We start from the raw sequence: 19,506 nt of genomic DNA, 5'->3' as shown, positions 1-19,506 counted from the left end.
GGCTGTGGTGACCAGGGGTTATGAAGCTCAGCTGGAGATAAGCAAGGAGCCTCACTATGCCTGGGCTTTGCCACCTGTGGGGCTCCATGATTTGGTTCCAGCAACCTCTGCAGAGTTTCCTCAGTTTAAACATTAGGGTCATTTCTGATGAGCTTCCTCATTCTAGTTAATTTCCCTCTTCCTAGTCCCAGAGCTAGTTCTGGGCACAGTTCCATTCTTTAGTGTGTGGAAGCTTATTACATAAGGCCAGATCCTTAGCTGGTGTAAATGGGTATATTGAGCTCAATGGAGTAATGCTGATTTTCACCAGCTGGGGATCCGGTCCCATTGACTCCAATGGAAAGATGCTATTTTATACCAGTGGGAGATCTGGCCCCCTTGTGGTCATTCTTAGGCCTTTTCTACATTGTACTGGTATGAACTAAACTGTGAATTTAAATTGACTTTGTTATCCGAGGTTAAACACCCCTCCTGTGGATTCTTTTTGTCTAGCATAAGAGTGACCTTATTCAGTTTATTTTATGTCAGTTTGGAAGGGGTTTAGGCTAAACAGAACAAGTTTGTCCACATGTGAGATTAGATGGGGATAACAAGACCTGTATCGGCATACAGACTTATTGGCATAATTTGGTAACACTTTCCCATACAGGCAAGCCCTTAGTCAGTGACTCATCTACAGTTTCTTCTTCAACCAACTCCAAGCCTCGATCACACTCCCCACAGATGTCTTTGTTTGGGTGGAGAGTTTCACTGTGTCCTGCAGGCGGTGCTTTGCACGTCTGGGTCAGTGCTGCGGGAGGGGAGGGATACATACACTTCTATGTATCTTGAGGATGAAGGGCCAGAAACGTAGCTGGTATAAAGGAGTGTATCTCCATTTACTTTCATGGAGCTCCACAGACTTATACTAGCTGAGGACCAAGTCCCTGATTTTTCCTGGCTATCAGAACATATGGGGAAGGGAATATTGTATTACAACACTGATCATTTGTAATCATGAACCTAACCCCCTTCAACATGAATGATCCAGCAGGCCCAAGAGAATGGAGATATACAGATCATTTTTGAATGGCAGTTTGGCATATGGAGGCCACTTCTCTGGTTTCATACCAGATGGTCCTCTTATTTCCTGGTTTGTCTCCCATCCCGTAGTGGTAAAACCTGGGGGTGTTTTTTCCCGTATCAAACCGGAGATCCCATTTTGGAGAGTGCACTTCTCTGCCCCACCAGTATGACTTTGTACACCTGCTACATCCAAGGACAGGCCAGTGGGAGTGGGACTCTCTCAAAAAAGGCATCTTCTATGCAGTGTGATCTTGCACATACCATGTGGATGAAGTCACGCTGGCAGGGGTAGGGTAATGCAGGCAGGGTTGGGCACATGCCATTCCCAAAAGTGCGGGGAAGTGTGGTATTCCAGGAACATGTTAGTAGCCACCATAGCTTGGCCCAACCTGTAAGAAAATGAAGTTTCATTGCACAGAGTTCTCCAACTGTCCAAGGAAGACAGATGACCATTGCTGGAGATTCAATACTCCAAAGAATTGAAAGAATGTTCTGCAAGGGATAAGAGGACAAAGGGATAGTGTGCTGCTCTCCCAGAATCAAGGTATCACTCTAAAATGGGACAGGCTTCAGAAGTCAACAGGTAACCATTGGTGATGGTTCATATCGGCATTAATGTCACTGAACCGCGGGATATCTCACAGACAGTAGATGACTTCTGGGCACTTTTAAGAGTGCTGAAGAAGAAGAATGTCCAAGCCATGTTCGAAAAAATCCTTCCTGTCCCATGAGTCAAGGAAGATAGAACACAGAAGATTATGGAAGTGAACTGGTGGCTAAGTATGTGATGGAGGGTTGTGGTTTTATATAAAAAATGGTCCACCTTCTCTGAGGAGACAGGTTTGTTTAGTGTGGATAGCCTCCACCTGAGTAGAAGGGGGACCACTCTTCTTGGGGCTGTCTAGAGTTGGTTTGAGAGGGGGTATATTTGACCTACTGGGGGCTCCACAGCCCTCCTCCAACCTACTCCCACCCAGACTCAAGAAACAGCAGTCTCAGAGAAGAAGAGCAGAGAAGGTGAGTCCTCCAAGTTTGCCTAGATAGGAGACTCTGGAGCAGCCATTTCGGAAACCACAGAGACCTGGTCCTCCAAGGACTGGAAAGGTGAGCAACAGCCAGTGAGGTGCCAGCTGACCCAGATAAAAGGAGTTTCTACTCTTAGCAGTTTAGTTCCAGGCTGAAAGCAGAGGAGTGCAGAAGGGGGCTCCTCTCTGGCCAAAGGAGCCTGACAATCAAGCAGAGTTTTTGGTTAGCGAACCTTACATAGTTGGGATTGCAGAGAGAGTAGAACCTGAGGACGCTGGCTCTGAGACAGGGCTGGAGATAATAGGGCCCAGTAGGAAGAGGTCCAGGGACAATAGCAATGAAGAATTGAAGGGAGCACTGTGTGGCTGTGGTGCATAGTGTGGAAAAAACAAAACTCCACTCTCAGATTGGAAGCAATGAAATCAGAGACAGCTTTATTCAAGCAATTGCACGGGAAGAATACAGCTGGCAGAGAACGTCTCTGCCTCAGTTTCTCCAAGTACCAGCAAAATCACATAAGCATTTATACTTCTTTGTGATGTGCATTAATTACAAACATCTGCATTTTATTTAGACTATTTGCTATCTATTCCAGTATTTTCTCACTTTCTCTTCTCAAACATCGTTATCTCAAGGCAAGGTCACACTGACTATTCTGCTGTTTTCCACTCGTTTCTGATGTGAGCCCTGCTTCTACAGGTCTTGCGATATTAGGCTAAGACTTAGCTCAACAGTTGTTCTGTCTCTGACACTTAAATGGATGCACTTAAACCCTCTCTTTCTTTCCCTGCTTCCACAATAGGGTCTCTGTGTTGGAACTCGGAGTAGTCGCCGGGCTCAGGTTCCCCTACCGGCCACAGGTAAGGTGACATAAACCCCAATAATGGGATTGGCCTTATTTGGGAGCCAAAAGGAAGGGCTGAATTTAAGAGGCCCACAGCTTGGCTGAAGACCCTATCAAGGGCAAAGGGACTGGCTCTTTATTGGACTCTTTAATACCCTGGAAGGGGATCATTTGGACTTCCTGACTTGGCTGGAGGGCCAAGCCACTGAAGGTCAGTCAAGGTCAGTCAGCAGCCTGCAGAGGGCACCAAAAGCAAGAAAAAGGACAGTGGTACCACAGCCCACCACTCAGAGACGCTCAAGAGGTTCGTGCCCCTTTAAAGGGCTAAACCAAAATCTAAAGGGGAGGGTAAAAAGAGGGAAGATTTGAGCACAGCACAAAATCAAGAGTCTGAGAAGAAAATTAATCGTGGAACCAAAGGACATGAAGGGAAGGAATACTTGAATTGCCTTTATGCCAATGCTAGGAGCCTAGGTAAAAAACGAGGGATTGGAATTGCTCATTTATTAGCATAAATTGGATGTAGTTGATATTACTGAAACCTTATGGGATGATTCCCATGATTGGAATGTTAAAATCAATGGTTCTAACCTCCTTAGGAAGGATAAAGTGGGCAAAAGCAGTGGGAGTTGCACTCTATGTCAAAAATTCCATTACCTGTTTCCAAGTCACTAATAACTTGAAAGAAAATGATCTTGAATGCTTGTGGATCAATGTCCTAACAGATAAAGCACAAGCTCGGGCATTAGTTGGTGTCTGCTACAGACCATCAGATAACAGGAGGGAACAGGATGACCGTCAACTCATGCACCTATCTGTAATGAGTAGAGAAAAATGCTGCATGATCATGGGGGAATTCAGTTTGAGTGACATGTGAGAAGTCTCATGCTTCCCCTGAAGTTGGTGCCGCTGGCCTGCCACCCTCCTGCCCCCCAGCAGCAGACCCGGGGGCGGCCAAAGAGGCCGCTGCTCAGACGCACCCAGCAAAGGTGCAGATGGCCCTGGCCCCCCACCCGAGGAGCAGCAGCCCCTAGGGTGCCCCACCCACCACTGCTCCTCTCCTCAAGATTTAGTCAGAGGTATAAGATAAAGAACCAAACTCTGCACTTCTAGACACAAGCAACTCCACTGCCTTCATTGGGAGCCGAGTGCCTACGTCTATCGGCAGAACAGCCCCCTAAAGATGCAAATAGGTGATTTGGGAGCACTTATAGGACCAGATAGAGGCCCCAGCTGAGATCACAGCCCCATTGTGCCGGGTGTGGCGCTGACACACAATGGGACAGTCCCTGCCCCCCAGAGCTCACAGGCTCAATAGACAAGAGAGACACAGGAAGGGTTATCATCACCATTTTAAAGAGAAGGAAACTGAGGCCCAGAGAGGTGAAGGAGTCAGTGGCAGAGCTGGAACTGAACCCAGGTGCCAGTCCTGTGCCTTACACATCAGATCATCCTTCCTCTCAGCGGAGACACCTGGGGGCAGAGCCAGGAGCAATGGAATGGAATTAAGAAAAGGACGTTTGACGGTGAATGGCCCCAATTCTGATCTCACTCACACTGATGTCAGTTCAGGGTGACTCCCCTGAAGCCAGTTCAGCCTCTGCATTCACAGCAGTTCACCTAAGATCAGACTCTGGCCCAGTGTCAGGAAGAACAGCCTGGCAGTGCGATCTACCAGGTGGGGAATTGCTTCTTCTTGGGGAAGGGTGGAAGCCACATTTAATGCTGGAGCCCTGAGGGAACAACCCTGCCCTGGGCCCCAGTATGGGAGGGAAATGGATTAGACGGTCCAATGCCAGTCAGCTTCTCCACCTCTGCTTTCCATGATCCCGTCCCATAGCTCCGCTCGCTGAAATAGCTGCCCAGCATGTAGAGCAGTGATACACGGACCACAGCGGCTCAGGAGCCAAATTAGCCATCACCATTATGCTAAAGAGCCACAGTAGGTGAATTCATTGTTTCATTTACTATAGTACTATTGATATTTAAACAGTGTGATGGGAAATATTTAGTTTTATAACTATATCTATTATTCTCACAACAAATAAGTTAGTAGCTTACTGCAAGCTGATAACTCAATGGGTTAATAACGTAGTAAAAGCATCCAGACTGGTTAATAACTTAGGATGGTTAATAATTAAATCACAGTGTTTTAATAGCATGTGCTGCCAATAGCTGCAGGTGAGTCATTAAAGAGCCTCTTGCAGCTCGCGAGCGGTAGTCTGAGAATCACTGATTTAGAGAGATGAACGCTCCGGAGCAGTCCCACGTGGGGCAGGCTGTGTGACACCTGCCCTCCCCGCTGTGGATGCGGGGACTCAGCTAGCACTGCCGTTCGCAGATCCAGTGCTCAGTCATGGAGCAGGTGGCATCGTTCCACTTCCCGTCGAAGCGGAGGCTGCCACAGTCCTCCCCTTGATGCCCAACATTGTTGGGTTCCCTGGGCCCCCAGAACCTGAAATGCAAACCGAAGCCCCATGGAATTAGAGGTAGGTATGAAGTCCTACAAGGGAGATGGGGTTCCAATAACTTTGGATGGAAGGACCCTGGTGGATGCCAGCTGCCTCATACAGCTCTAGCTGCCTTTAAATGTCACCATCCAAACAGCAGGGGTTGGCAGGCCAGGTGGTGCAGTCGCTGGGTAAGAGGAAGTTGGATGGATGGCTGCTCATCACAGCACAGAGGGCAGTCGGGGCACAAAGAGACCGATGCTTGACTGTGCCTGCACTGCAGAAACATGGTTTAGATGGCTCTGCTCCTAGAGCAACTCCCACTGGTGGATGCTGTGTATCCCAGCACCCCTGCAAATGCTCCACTTGCTCCTGGCTTCCACAGGCTGCCCTGGTGACAATCATCTCCCATCCCATCCCCAGTGTGGCTGGAGTCATAGCAACAGAACAGAGTCCACATGCATACAGTGTCTGTAGTTCGAAAACCTCCTCCATGCAGGTCGAGTGAAATGAGCCAGCTCCTAGGGGACAGGCCTCCATGTCACCAAGGCCAATGGGCCGTGACTAGTCTGATAGTTTTAGCAGAGAGAGTCAAGGTGGGCATGGACTGATCTACCTACTCAATGCTTGAGGTGGTGCCTGGAGGTCAGGGCCATGGCAGGTTGGTGCTAGCCACTGAATAGGGGGAAGCTGGCCCAGCCACTGCTCAAGCCAGAGCTGTTCTCAGTTTGGACGACATCAGTTTCCAGTGCATTTTACAGGGGAGGAAACTGAGGCATAGAGCAGGGAGAGACATGCTTCACAGTTGGCCAGCAGAGCACACTCATGGGGCTAGGACTAGAACCCAGCAGTGCTGCCTCCTTCTCCAGGGCCCTGTCCCCTGGGCCATGTTGCTGTTCTCCCCCGCACCTTTCCTTAGCATGACACTCAGAATGCTCCAAGGTAAAGCAGCTTTCTGATCCCCAGGAACATCCCAGGTCCAGTCCCTGCTCTGTGCTGACCCTGGATGACATTAGCATGGAGGCAGTAGCAGACTCAAACATCTTTACATGCTTTAGCAAATAAAGGGGACCAGAGACCCCTCTAGTATCAATTGCATTGGTATCAGCGCTCTATCTGGCTCTTTAGCAGGACAGGAGATAAAGCAGAAACAGCTGACTGTAAGGGACAGTTCTCTCTCCAAAGAAGCTGAACAAAGAGGGACTTGCCTGACAGACAGGGGGCTGCCATCCAGCCAGTGCCACTCCCCTTCCTTCGCTGAGTCGCTGAGGCCCAGCCAGTACACGTTCGGCTCAGTGATGTGGTTTGATAAAAACATCTATGTGGGAAAACAGGTGAAGGAGACAATCATGATCCCAAGCAGAAGGTGAGGGGGTCTCATGGGGCCTGTGATTGTGGCCAGCAGAGTCTGTAGCTGTAGATTCTCACCCCTCCTCCTGTTTTTCCAAACCTTTACATTAGGGCTGCCACCCTACATTTTCTATGATGCATCAGGCACTCCCATGCTGCATCACTTCCTCTCTTCAGGAGGAGTGACCCTTGTGCATCACGGGACACGTAGACTGACTGGCTAACCTGACTGCTAAAGAATGGGGGCCTGAGGCTTCCAAACTAAAGCTCCTATGAGGCACTGCAGCAGCATTTCCAAATTGAAATGTTTCAGATTTCAGTTGAAAATTTGCAGTATATAATTTTTTTCCCAAATGAAATTTTCCACAGGAGAAAAAAAGCTCATTATCTGACCAGCTGTACTTCAAAGGCCTCATCTCTGCCCTTTGTCCTGCAAATCTCCCCTTCAGAATGGGAGGGGAACACTGGCCAGTAAGCTGTTTGGGGCAAGGACTGTCTTTTTGTGATGTCTGCACAGCACCTAGCACAATGGGGCTCTGATTGGTACTTCTGCATGCTCTCACAATACCGATAAGTGACAACAATAAGGCTGAATATTACACTGCTGTTCCCTGAGGACTGCGTATAATTTTCAACCCTCCTACACTTGCTGAGGGCCTGCTTTTGGGGCTTGTCAATCCCATGGTCACAGATCTCTTGGTTGGACAGGGACCAAGGTATCATCTTCCAGACCCACTGAAGTCCATTCTGTACCCTGGTTACTGGGGGTGCCTTAAATTCTGGCCCAAGGATGGGATAGCGAAACACACATGCTATGAGATGTGCTGCTCATGACACAGATTTTGGTTCTGGTGACTCCATATTCACCCCAGTACCTTGCCCACCTCTGCACTACATGGGCATCCTCCAAGCACCAACTAGTCTCCTAAAGTTCTTTTCCCAGCAGGCACCGGGCTCAATTTAAAACTTAAGGTGGATTCTCCATCAGGGCAGGATTCCTTCTGCAAAGTCCTGATGAGGAATCTGGAGTGGGGTCTTCCCTAAGATATCAAAGGCCTTCCCTAGTGTAGTAGTTAGCTGCTCTGAAAGGCATTGCACCTCTGGGTCAGCAGTTGAAATCCTGCCCAGGTTGTTAGCGATCAAATGTTGTTTTTAGCTACCCTTGGTACTCTATAATCATGGGATTAAAACTGCCCCTCCCCCCACATGAATTTTGATTCATATTGAATCATCCACATCTGAGACTGAGCTTTCTGTTCACAAAGCTCACTTGACAATTTTCAAATGACAGTAAGTATCCAGGTTCCCTCAATCCTTTTTGAACAGCAAGCTACATTCAAAGATATTGCTAAATTTCTGGAGGACTTAGGGCAGATTGTGATCTCAGTTACGCTGGGTTAAATCTAGAGTAACTCCAGATTCATCCTGGTGTAACAGAACAGAATCTGGCCCCTTGTGCTTAATTACTTCCATTCTGCATGATCCACAATAGGAATCTGAGTGGATGGTTTACCTGTTCCTGTTTGGTGTTAACAATAACCAGGTGAGAGCCTTCATTGGTACAGAACTGCTTAGCATCCAACCAGGATTTAGTCGATGTTGAAATGAAGTAACATTTTTTCTCAAAATGCTGCCAGCCAGGTGGACATTTTGTGCAGATGACTTCTGTGAGAAGTAAAATTATGGGACAAGCCTGCATCAGAGAGTCAAAATGCAGTCTCACTGTAGTGTGAAAACTTAGCCGTGTCCCCATACTTCTTATTTACTTCTGACATTCTCATTGGCTTCAAGCAAATCGTTTGCACTGAATTTGTTTATTCCCTGAAATTGGATTCTTTTTCCTTCCAAAAGGTGCTCATAAGCAGTTAAAGAAATTCTAGAATGTATTAAGTATTTAGACTTATTCGTGAATTTTACCATCAAATTTCCCTGCCCCCTCCTGAAAAGCATGCCAAATAGTTTCTTAAAAATATTCATACTTTGACATTCATCCTCTGTGGAGTGGTTTTATAAGTTACACGGCATTGTCACCCCTCTGACATGTGGTAGCAGATGGCAGGGTCTGGTAAATAGGTTTCCCATTGAAAAATAAATCAATGTTTTAATATTTTCCTAGTATAACTTGTTGATTTTCACTGGGTATACTAGTCCTGGAAAAGAGATGCCCATACACAAAACACAGGCCAATCTCAAAGCTCAGTCCAGACGCTGATGCCCCAGTTTCCTGGGTACAACTCTGCCCCAAGAACTGACCCTAGTTAGAGTGTGTCAGGCAGGGAGCAAACTCCCTTGCCAGTTGCAACAGCTCCCCCCTCAAAAAATATCACAGCCTGAAACCAACAACACAAAGACTGAACACTTCTGCCATGCTTGGAAAGAGAACTTGCAAGCTGATATACAACAGCACTATCTGGTGGCTTCTGCCATACAGTATTGTAACCATTGCATGTTAGGCTGGACACAGCTGATAATTTGGCTAAGTACATAATGTTAGGCTTCATTATGTACTTAGCCAAATTATCAGCTGTGTCCATTTCCATTGCGTGTAGGGCAGGTATCAGGGAATGGCTTATGGCTCCTTGAGTCTCTGGTTGGTTCTACACCATCTCTGGTGCCCAAGGCTTAGAACCAATGAGAGAATCAGGGCCAGACAGGAGGGTGGCATAGGAGACATCTGTGCTGGCTCTACAGCCACTGGGGACCCCCAGCTGGGGAGATGTATTCCGTTTCAGTGCAGGGGGAGCTGCACAGGCCATAGGCCTGTTGAGAACATAACAGTCGAATGCCCTGTTCCCTATTGCCTTTCATTAACTCTGGGCATTTGTCATTAATTCTGTCACTGGTTTCAAGCCCTATCTGGTGCCCCCTTACCTGTGATGTTCCGTAACTCGTCCTGCACCCTGCTCAAGACCTCCTGAAGTCTGTCATGGTCCCTTCTCACCTCAGCCAGCTCCTTCGACATGCTGTGCGTTAGGTTCCTTATCTCTGTCAGGGCAGGCAGGGCGTAGAAAAATGCCAGCGGAATCAACAGGTTGATATTTCTGGGCTGGCTCAGACCTTCCTTCACAGCAGCTGGAAATGTGTCCATCTATCCGCAAACACACAGCCCCCATTCACAGCCTTTGACCTACCTATGCTCTGATACTGGACTCAACCACTGTATTATCTAAGCACCTGTGCTCTCCTGGGCTCATTGATTTTCCTTCAAGCCAACTGTTGGATTCAGTGAGGGAATTTTTACCTCAGTTGGCTCAAAGTCACGTAGCCCACACTCCTCTTCTGCATCACAGGGCTTTTCTATGGAGGTCTAAATCCATAGTCACAGCACTGACACCAGCAGAGCCAAGATCAGAATCCGGCTCATGTTTGTACTGGATGGGCCTGATACCAGAAAGGCTGAGCATTCCCAAATTCCTTCTGCAGGCCATAGGAGCTGTTATCTCTCATCAGCGCTGAGTGAACCAGAGCCCCCTTACCCAATACCCCTCATCTCACATATCTACAGGGTTGGCAGGGACCATGTGCTGGATGATTGTGGACCCACCGCCACACTTCTACCCCTGTCCAGATAACTGCTTCCTTACTTCATTTAAGCTGAGATCTGTCCTGGAGGACACAGGTCTCTGTTTCCACTCACCTAAGTAGTGGCTGTTTATGGGAGCCCCAGGCACATGCCTACCTCTGGAACAGAACAATTTCATGTATGCCAAGACTTCCCCAGCAGCATAATGCTTTCAGCCAATGAGAAACTGGTAGAAAAGTGACCTCATCAGAACAAAATCTCATTGGACAATCAATGATCCTAGCAGCAGGACAATGTTCTCCCACGTCTTCTAAGAGCTGCTTCCACCTCCTGTGGTTGTCCCATTCCCGACAATAATCTCAGTCCTGTCTGAGCTGTGGTCAGATTCCCAGCTGATGTATGTCTGCTCGGCTCCACTGAAGTCCAAGGAGCTACATCAACTTCACCAGCTCTGCAACTGATCCCCATGGTCCCAACTCTCCCCTCCCTTGAGGTGTAAGGAACAAAAGAGATCTGCAAAGTCTAACAAGAAATAGAAACATTTCCTTTATCCTCTCACCTGGATAGTCCTGGTGATCTGATAGATTTATCCTGGAATCTCTTCTGATTGTATCTCGATCCAGCCGGGCTTCAGCAGGACCCTGGGACACTGTAGACATGAGATTTTTGATAGCAGAGTAAAATTTATCAGTAGGGGAAATCCACAGATGTGGGAACATCAGTGCTGCTACAAAATGCACTTTCCTCCCAATTACCACCCAAGACTTCTTGTATCCATTACCTCTAGCTTGCTATGATCCTCTGCTACAGGCACACTGTGCTCAACACAGGGATTCATTATTTTGGACTCCTGCTTGGTCCTCGGTACAATTTAGAGTTGTGTTGGGGCTGCTCTATGTTACACTGAGCTGCCAGTGGCCCCAAGATATGTGGTGCACCTCCTATGAAATGTGGCTGGAGAGCTCAAAGGGGCATAGCAAAGCTGAGAGTGAAAAGGTTCAGCGTTCCCAAAGCAATGCAGGGCTCTGACTGCTGTGCAGAGCAGAAAGCTGCCTGCTGCCACTAGGGGCCTGCCTCAGTTTGTGTGTGGTTAGCTGGTTGCCAAGTTAAAAAGGAAAGGAATGCATTTGTCAGGCCCTAGCTCTCCTTGTGTTAATATGGAAGAGGCAACAGTGGCAGCGCATTGTGTCATGCCCACATTGAATTATTCTCACTCGCAGACATTCGCTTTCCGCTAGCGGGATCCACAGCCAGCCCTTTGCACTGGCCCCAGAAAGCCATTGAAAAGAACATTTTTTAATGAGTATTTCACAACCTTCAAAATGTCACCACAAACATGCCCTGTTAACTGATTTTAGGTGGGATTTTTCTGAGATTTATGAGCATAAGTCCCATGGAAAGCTAGTGGGAGTTATGCTCATAGACTCAGACTCCAGGACTGGAAGGGACCTCGAGAGGTCATCGAGTCCAGTCCCCTGCCCTCATGGCAGGACCAAATACTGTCTAGACCATCCCTAATAGACATTTATCTAACCTACTCTTAAATATCTCCAGAGATGGAGATTCCACAACTTCCCTAGGCAATCTATTCCAGTGTTTAACTACCCTGACAGTTAGGAACTTTTTCCTAATGTCCAACCTAAATCTCCCTTGCTGCAGTTTAAGCCCATTGCTTCTTGTTCTATCATTGGAGGCTAAGGTGAACAAGTTTTCTCCCTCCTCCTGATGACACCCTTTTAGATACCTGAAAACTAAGGACAAATCCTACCCCTTTGAAAATCCAGTCACTTTAACTCAGGGGTGAGTGAAAGTTATGTAGCAATGGCAACTGCTCCATAATTAAGTTTGCAGCTGAGCCTCCTTTATTAGCCCAATTTTGTGCCCCATTGTTAAAATCGACCAAAATCAAATCAGAGCAGTCTCACTCTTGGCAGGTGAGATCTGAGGCCGAGGTAGAAACCAACAGGAGACTTACATTTCCCAACGTTCACCACAATGAGAGCTGTGACCACTGCAATGCAAATCACTAGCAGGACATACAGGATCGCAATGGCCTTCCCTTGGGTGGAGCTGGAGAGGCAAAGAGCTGTGGGGAGCAACACTGGTTAGATCTCTCAATGTGGGATCATCCCCTCCTAACATTCCCTCTGGGGAGAGACTCCTGGCACTGAACATGGTTCCCTGCAAGAGATCATAACTGGACAAAGAGAGGGGAGGGATTCACAGTAGGGTAAATACCTTAAGGCATTTCTCAGTCTTCCCTGAGTTCCATTTTCCATGTTGGGAACCCCTCTCCCTTTTGGCAGTATGGGAAGGGCAGAGGATCGTGAACCCCAGATTGAGAAGCCCATGCCTTCAAGGGAACATGAGAATCTTCTCAGGCTGTAGCGGGAAGATATGGGCAGGTCACAGGACCAGTTTCCTCCCTGGAATAGCAACACTGAAGACACTGGAGTGAGCCAGGGATGAGTTTGCCCCATGATAAGAAAGGAGTTTGAGGATGATGGGAATATCCAGACTTAACCAAGACACTAATTAGGAGAGAATGAGAAACCCTTCTGAGTGTGGTCACTAGCTAACCTTAAATTAGTGAAGCTAGGAATCGAACATAGGCCTCCTGACTCCCAGGGCAGCTCCTTAATCACAAGGCCACCCTTCCTCAGGCCAGCTCACCTTTACCGCCTCTCCCAGGTGCGCTGCTCTCTCCCTGCACTGTCAGTTCCACCTCCTCTGAGTTGTCCCATTTGTGGTAGGAGCTGTCCGGGTACATGGCTGCGGATGTCTAAGTTCAGCTTCTTGCCATTGGTGCATTTATATTGATGGGAGCCGTCTTCATGGATTTCCAGGGAAACGGACGCCTGTAGTCACACTTACCATTCTCAGAATTTCCAGGTCAGGGACCATGGCCCACCCATTTCCTCTCCAGATAAGTGCAGAATCATAGAATCTCTGTGGTTCCAGTTTCTGGTCATTACCGCTTCCTGATTCTGAGATTGCTCAACTCCCATTGACTTTTATCAGAGCATGGTGAAATCAGCACTTCTCTCTCAAAGGCTGCTCAAGACAATCTGCCGCCCTAGGCAAGACTTCGGTGTACCATCCCTCTCCTCAGAGGCCTAGGGTGGCAGATTTTGCCCCGTCACTCCTCCATCATGAAGGAAAGGGCGGCAGTGCCCAATTCCAGTGAGTGGTGTTGTGGTCTTGCATGACTGGGGGGCAGCCACTGTAGGCAGCTGCCCAGAAGTCTGCCACCATAGTCACCTGCCTACATTGCATGTACCCAGAGCAGCCTCTGCCAGCCCCTTACCTGATGGGGTCCTGTACTATTCCTGGACACACTAGACAGGATGGCAGATGGGATTAGCAGAAGCCTTCATGGCCAGAAAAAGGTCAGTTTCTCACTAATAACTGCAGTCACACTCACTTTTCCAACTGGAAGCTTGTGGCACCAGCATCCTGATCCCACAAGGGCAACTCTTGAAAAACTAAGGGGACATTCTACACCAGCCTGGACACCATCTTGTCTTCTCAGGGATTTGGGAACATGTGCCAGCGACTGAGGGGCACTGGAGCTCACTAGACCAGCTGTAACCCTGCCAGGGGCTCATCCACACCAGCTGGTTAAGAGTTTAGGGGCAGTGTTCACTCTCTAAGCACCGCTTGTACAGCTGAAAGAAACCAGGCAGTATACAGTGCCAATCTTTAAAAAAGGGAAGAAGTAGATACAAGGGAACTAGAGACCAGTCAGTCTCACCTCAGTCCCTAGAAAAATCATGGAGCAGGTCCTCAAGGAAACCATTTTGAAGCACTTGGAGGAGAGGAAGGTGATCAGGAACCGTCAACATGGATTCACTAAGGGCAAGTCGTTCCTGACCAACCTGTTTGCCTTCTATGATGAGAAAACTGGCTCTGTGGATATGGGGAAAGCAGTGGACGTGATAGATCTTGACTTTAGCAAAGCTTTTGAACGGTCTTCCACAGTATTCTTGCCAGCAAGTTAAAAAAGTATGGATTGGATGAATGGACAATAAAGTGGATAGAAAGCTGGCTAGATTGTCGGGCTGAATGGGTATTGATCAACGGCTTAATCTCCAGTTGGCAGCTGGTATCAAGCAGAGTACCCCAGGGGTCGGTCGTGGGGCAGGTTTTGTTCAACATCTTTATTAATGATCTGGATGATGGGATGGATTGCACCTTCAGCAACAGGGCCAGCTCTACAGTTTTTGCCGCCCCAAGCAGCATGCCGCATTGCTGCCGCGGATGGCAGGGGCAGTCCGTGTGCCCTTAGGGTGGCAGGCGCGTTTCCGCAGTGGTGGCAATTTGGCAGCAGCTTCTATGTTTAGCTGAAGCCGCCACGGATGCCGTGGTCCCAACCCTGTGCTTGTTTCCCGGGCCCAGAATCAGCATTCCACGGCACGAACCTGGCTCAATGCCATCATGATCTCCCAATCGCCACATGCCGTGCTTCTAAGAACGTCTGTGTCCATGTCCTCAGTATAGTAATCACACTGTCATCGCTTCCTCACCTAGTTTTGCAGGTACTGCACATACTGCTGGATAATGCGTGAAATATTTACAATGGTCAAAACTGCAGAGGAGATCCGAGTGGACTCCATGCTTGCTATGGTGCCTGCACGGGTAATCCCGGAAAAAGGACGCGAAATGTAGGAAAGCTGTTTGGTTCAAGATGGCCAATAAAAGGCGGTAAATGGTTGTCTTCTGTAGTGCACCGCTCTGACATCTGATGCTAGCCTTGGTACTGTGGATGCACTCCGCCGAATTCAAGTGCTTTAGTGGGGACACACAACACCAAATGTATAAAATTGATTCCAAAAATTCCAATTCATAGATTCATAGATTCTAGGACTGGAAGGGACCTCGAGAGGTCATCGAGTCCAGTCCCCTCAATTGAATAAGTTCAAATTAATTTTGTACTGTAGACGTACCCTTAGTAGCAGCGGTAATGTCAAACTGTTAATGTCATAGGACCTAATTGGTTTAACTTCATTCCAGCCATTTATGTTTTTTGCTGGCCTGCTCCAGGGGAATATAATCCCAGTACAATAACACCAGAATCGTTTGGTCACTTAGGGGGTTCAGGAACAGGAATCTTGTTCACAAGGGAACAATAGCTGTGGTATTAACCCATTAAATTCCTTGTCCCAACATCCACAAAGGCTGTTTCCCTACTTGGTCTTGCTTCCGCACGGAAGTGTATTTATCATTCCACCACATGGTGATCACATTACCAATACCCCAAGTATTTTGTCCTTTTGCACTCAATTGTCTAATGGGATAAGGTCTGGACACCTCAAATCTTTTCAGTTGATTCCAAGCAATATATATTAACAATCGGGGCGCTGATGGAGCTCGGAGATTAAAGCTCATAAAGCTTCCATTAGTCATTTGGAAGGATTCCATTGTGCTTACTGTAACCACTTATCCTGTATGATTTTCTGTAAAAAAGCACAGAACATGTAATATGCAGTTTAACCCTGTTAAGGTTCCCTCCACACTCTGAACTTTAGGGTGCAGATGTGGGGACTTGCATGAAGGACCCCCAAGCTTCTTTTTACCAGCTTAGGTTAAAAATACGCTGCCACCATCAAGCATTTTAACCAAATATTTATGGAGAGCCACTTGGAACTCTGCCTTTCCCCAAATATCTCCCAAGTCCCTAACCCCCCTTTCCTAGCTAGGCTTGAGAATAATTCTCCCCAAGACCCTACACCGTTTTCCCTGGGAAGCCTTGAGAATATCCCCTCACCAATTAGTCCTGGTGAACACAGACCCAAACCCTTTGGATCTTAAAACAATGAAAAATCAATAAGGTTCTTAAAAGAATAATTTTATTAAAAGAAAAGGTAAAAATCATCTCTGTAAAATCAGGATGGAAAATAACTTTACAGAGTTATCAGATTCAAGGAGCCCAGAGGAACTCCCTCTAGCCTTAGGTTCAAAGTTACAGCAAACAGAGGTAAACCCTCTAGCAAAAGGAACATGTACAAGTTGGGAAAGCAAAGATAAAACTAACACGCCTTGCCTGGCTGTTGCTTACAAGTTTGAAATATGAGAGACTGGTTCAGAAAGATTTGGAGAACATGGATTGATGTCCGGTCCCTCTTAGTCCCAAGAGCGAACACCACCAAAACAAAGAGCACAAACAAAAGCCTTCTCCACCCCCAGACTTGAAAGTATCTTGTCCCCTTATTGGTCCTTTGGGTCAGGTGTCAGCCAAGTTACCTGAGCTTGTTAACCCTTTACAGGTAAAAGGATTTTGGTATTGTATATAGGAGGGTTATTACCCTTCCCTTTCTAGTTATGACAAACCCTTGTATTCCTTTAATTGCACGGCACGTTTCCACCAAAGCTGTTCCTCTATTTCAACCAGAGAGGGCCCTAATTTATCTACAATTGCCAAGGACCTAACCACTCTCCTTTGAGAAATTTTTCTTTGGAACGTGTTCAATTTTAACCATAACTTGGCTTCCAATTTGCCATTGTTTAAGATCATTGCTTCCATCAAATGCCTGGTTCATTTTTTGCTGTTCTGCGGCTGCTCCTTGAACTGTGCGCAACCAATATTTAAAGCTGTTCAACGTGGTAGTTGCCAGTGCTGTAATTGTTTCACAATCTGGGGGCTACAGCACGTTTTCCCAGCCAGGCTTAGGTCTCCCAAAGAGTATTTCATAGGGACTAAATCCTGTCATGCGATTTGCACGGCTCCTGATCCTCATCAGAACCCATGGAAGAACCAGGTCCCAATTTGTTCCCATCTCATTATACTCTTTAGACAGTTCAGTTTTCAGAGATTTATTCATCCTTTCCACCTGTCCCCCAGACTGAGGGTGGTAGGGGATGTGTGACGGTAGGGGAATATCAGCCCATGTCCTGTCTCATAAAAGCAGGACCATTGTCAGAATAAATGCTGTGTGGCAGGCCTCACAGTTCACAACATTTTTGCAACTGCAGCACTATTTTCCTTTTTAGTAGGGAATGCTTCTACCCATTTGCTAAAACTATCCACAATTACAAACCAAAATCTGTTTCCTCTAGTAGTAGGAAAGGGTCCCACAAAATCAAGCTGTAAATGTTAGACGGGGCCTTTTAACAGTTGCTGCATTAACTCTCCATAACTTTTATTTCTAGCAGGGTCTCGCTTAGTACACGTTAAACAGATCTGAATATGCAGGTTTAAGTCCTCTTTCATTCCAGGCCACTATCCCAGTTTTTAAAGTTTTTCTAATACCGCTTCCTGTTTTGGGTGGCCTCCCAAAATTGAACCCTATATCTATCCTAAAAGGAGGTCCTGCATCTGCTGAGGGATTACCAGAACCCATTCATTTTCTGGTTTAACCAGAATTAGGTCTCCCTTCTTTCTCAATGGGACACCCTGCCACTGTGAGGATCTTTCTGCTATCCATTGCTGTATTAAATCATCTTTTATCTGCAGGTCCTGTAAATGCTGTAGCTCTTTCTGGCTGTTCTCTTTACTTGTTTTTGTTTTGCCTGTGCCTGGGTGGTTACAGCCACGGGCACGGGCTCCCACCATGTTCCAGTGAGTGTTGCTTCCTTAGTCAATGTATCTGCTTGTTCATTTCCTTTTTACCATGGACATGTCCTCTTATTGGCTTTTATTTTAACCGTCTGGAGCCTCTGATACTGCCTTGCCATTTTCTCTATTTGTTGCCATAAGGTCTCGTGTTTAATTTTGGATCTGTCAGTTCCTGTAAAACCTACACTATTCCATCATGGTAGGTAGACGGTGGTTCCCTTGTAAACCTAATCTGAATGAGTTCCTATTATTAGCTCCATTTGCTTGTGTCATGGACTCACAGATTGTGCCCACTCTTGACCCCATGCGTGGGACAGCCCTTTTCCTGGGGGTCCACTCTCTCTTGGGGTCAGGCCCCTCCACCTCCTGGAGCTGCAACTCTCTGAGCCTTAGCACACCTGTTTCTCACTGTGGGCCCCCTCAAGGAGTCTATGCCCTCTGGAACCCCCAGGGCCGCCTCACCCCCGAAGGGGTTGATGCAACCCTGTTCTCTGGACCGGAGTGACTCTCAGCCAGTGTAAAACAGGAGGGTTTATTGAGAGTTGAACACAGCAGAGGAAACTCTCAGGGCCTCAGGCCTGGCATCCCTCAGCACAGCACATCCCCATTTCCTTGCATCCAGGTGGGCTCTGCCTGCTCCCCCTCTCCAGCCCAGAGCCCCCACTGCTTCCCAGCTGGGCCTCCAATATCCCTGGTCCCAAGCCCCACCTCTGTCCATTGTCTTCTCTCCAGGTAAACAGAGTCGTAAACAGGATGGCTTGGGTCTCCTCTCCTCTCAACCCTCCTCTGGCTCCCCTCCAGCGGGAACCGGCTGGTCAGGTCACCGGGGTCCTCTCTTCGCAGCCCTTGTCCTCCCACTTGCCAGAACCAGCTGTTACTCCTGAGCTGGGCCTCCGGGTCACCAGGTCACCGATCGCTGGGGCCTCCATCGTCCAGGCCATCGGCTGGGGTCCCAAGTTCCCTCGTCCGGTCCTCTGTAAGAACAAACTCCCTCTCCCCTCACCTTGTTAAACCAGTAACACCTGGGGACACTGAGTCCCCCTCCTTCTGCATGCAACCCACTGGAAAACACAGAAAAACCAAGAAACCCCCCCACTTCATCACAGCTTGTTCTTCATTCTAGCTAAAACTTCCAATACTGCTGACACTTCTGCAGACTGTGTTCCTCTTTTGATCAATTTGTACTGAAGTTAACTATTTGCAGGTTTCCAGTTAAACAAAGCTCTCCAAGGCAGTGACCTGTCTTCCTTCAGTTTAAAGTGAGCTACCACCCACAAACCAAATAGTTTTTTCCAATCACCTGTTCAGTTGGGGTTGCTTTAAAGACAAGGTGTGCTTTGGATTCCCATTGGGGTTCACAAACATGTTCTCGACTGCTTATAGTCCATCTGCATACAGAGATTTCAGGTTCTTTCAGTGGGCTAATTGAACATTCTTGGACATGAGAGTAAAGACCCATTGAATGGCCTTACCTACTCTCACATATCCTTAGACAGATTTTCCTGACTGACTGATTTTCCCAGTGGATGGTGATTCTTTACAATCACATTGCTTGCTCTGATAATTGCCTGAGCTTTTTGTAATGTAGCGCAGTTTGCTCACAAATTCCCAGTTTGCTTTCAACACCTGTTAATGCCCTGCTATAGTAAGCATCAGGTCTCTCCCCAGCACCAGTATCCTGTGTAAGCACATT

At 47.5% G+C, this 19,506-nt stretch overlaps 1 protein-coding gene across 1 annotated transcript; it reads right to left on the bottom strand.

Annotated features, from left to right (window-relative positions):
- Positions 1 to 5,257: 5,257 nt before the first annotated feature.
- On the bottom strand, positions 5,258 to 13,028 carry LOC115643425 (C-type lectin domain family 17, member A-like). The gene is made up of 7 exons (XM_030547454.1): positions 12,932 to 13,028; positions 12,234 to 12,344; positions 10,818 to 10,907; positions 9,607 to 9,720; positions 8,249 to 8,400; positions 6,594 to 6,703; positions 5,258 to 5,390 (listed from the first exon to the last, which is right to left on the bottom strand). Exons 1-7 carry the CDS (start codon positions 13,026 to 13,028, stop codon positions 5,258 to 5,260), a joined length of 807 nt encoding a protein of 268 aa, XP_030403314.1.
- Positions 13,029 to 19,506: the final 6,478 nt, after the last annotated feature.

Source organism: Gopherus evgoodei, unplaced genomic scaffold, assembly GCF_007399415.2.
Source record: "Gopherus evgoodei ecotype Sinaloan lineage unplaced genomic scaffold, rGopEvg1_v1.p scaffold_59_arrow_ctg1, whole genome shotgun sequence".
Taxonomy (NCBI): Eukaryota; Metazoa; Chordata; order Testudines; family Testudinidae; genus Gopherus; species Gopherus evgoodei.
This window is presented reverse-complemented; position numbering and strand designations above follow the sequence as displayed.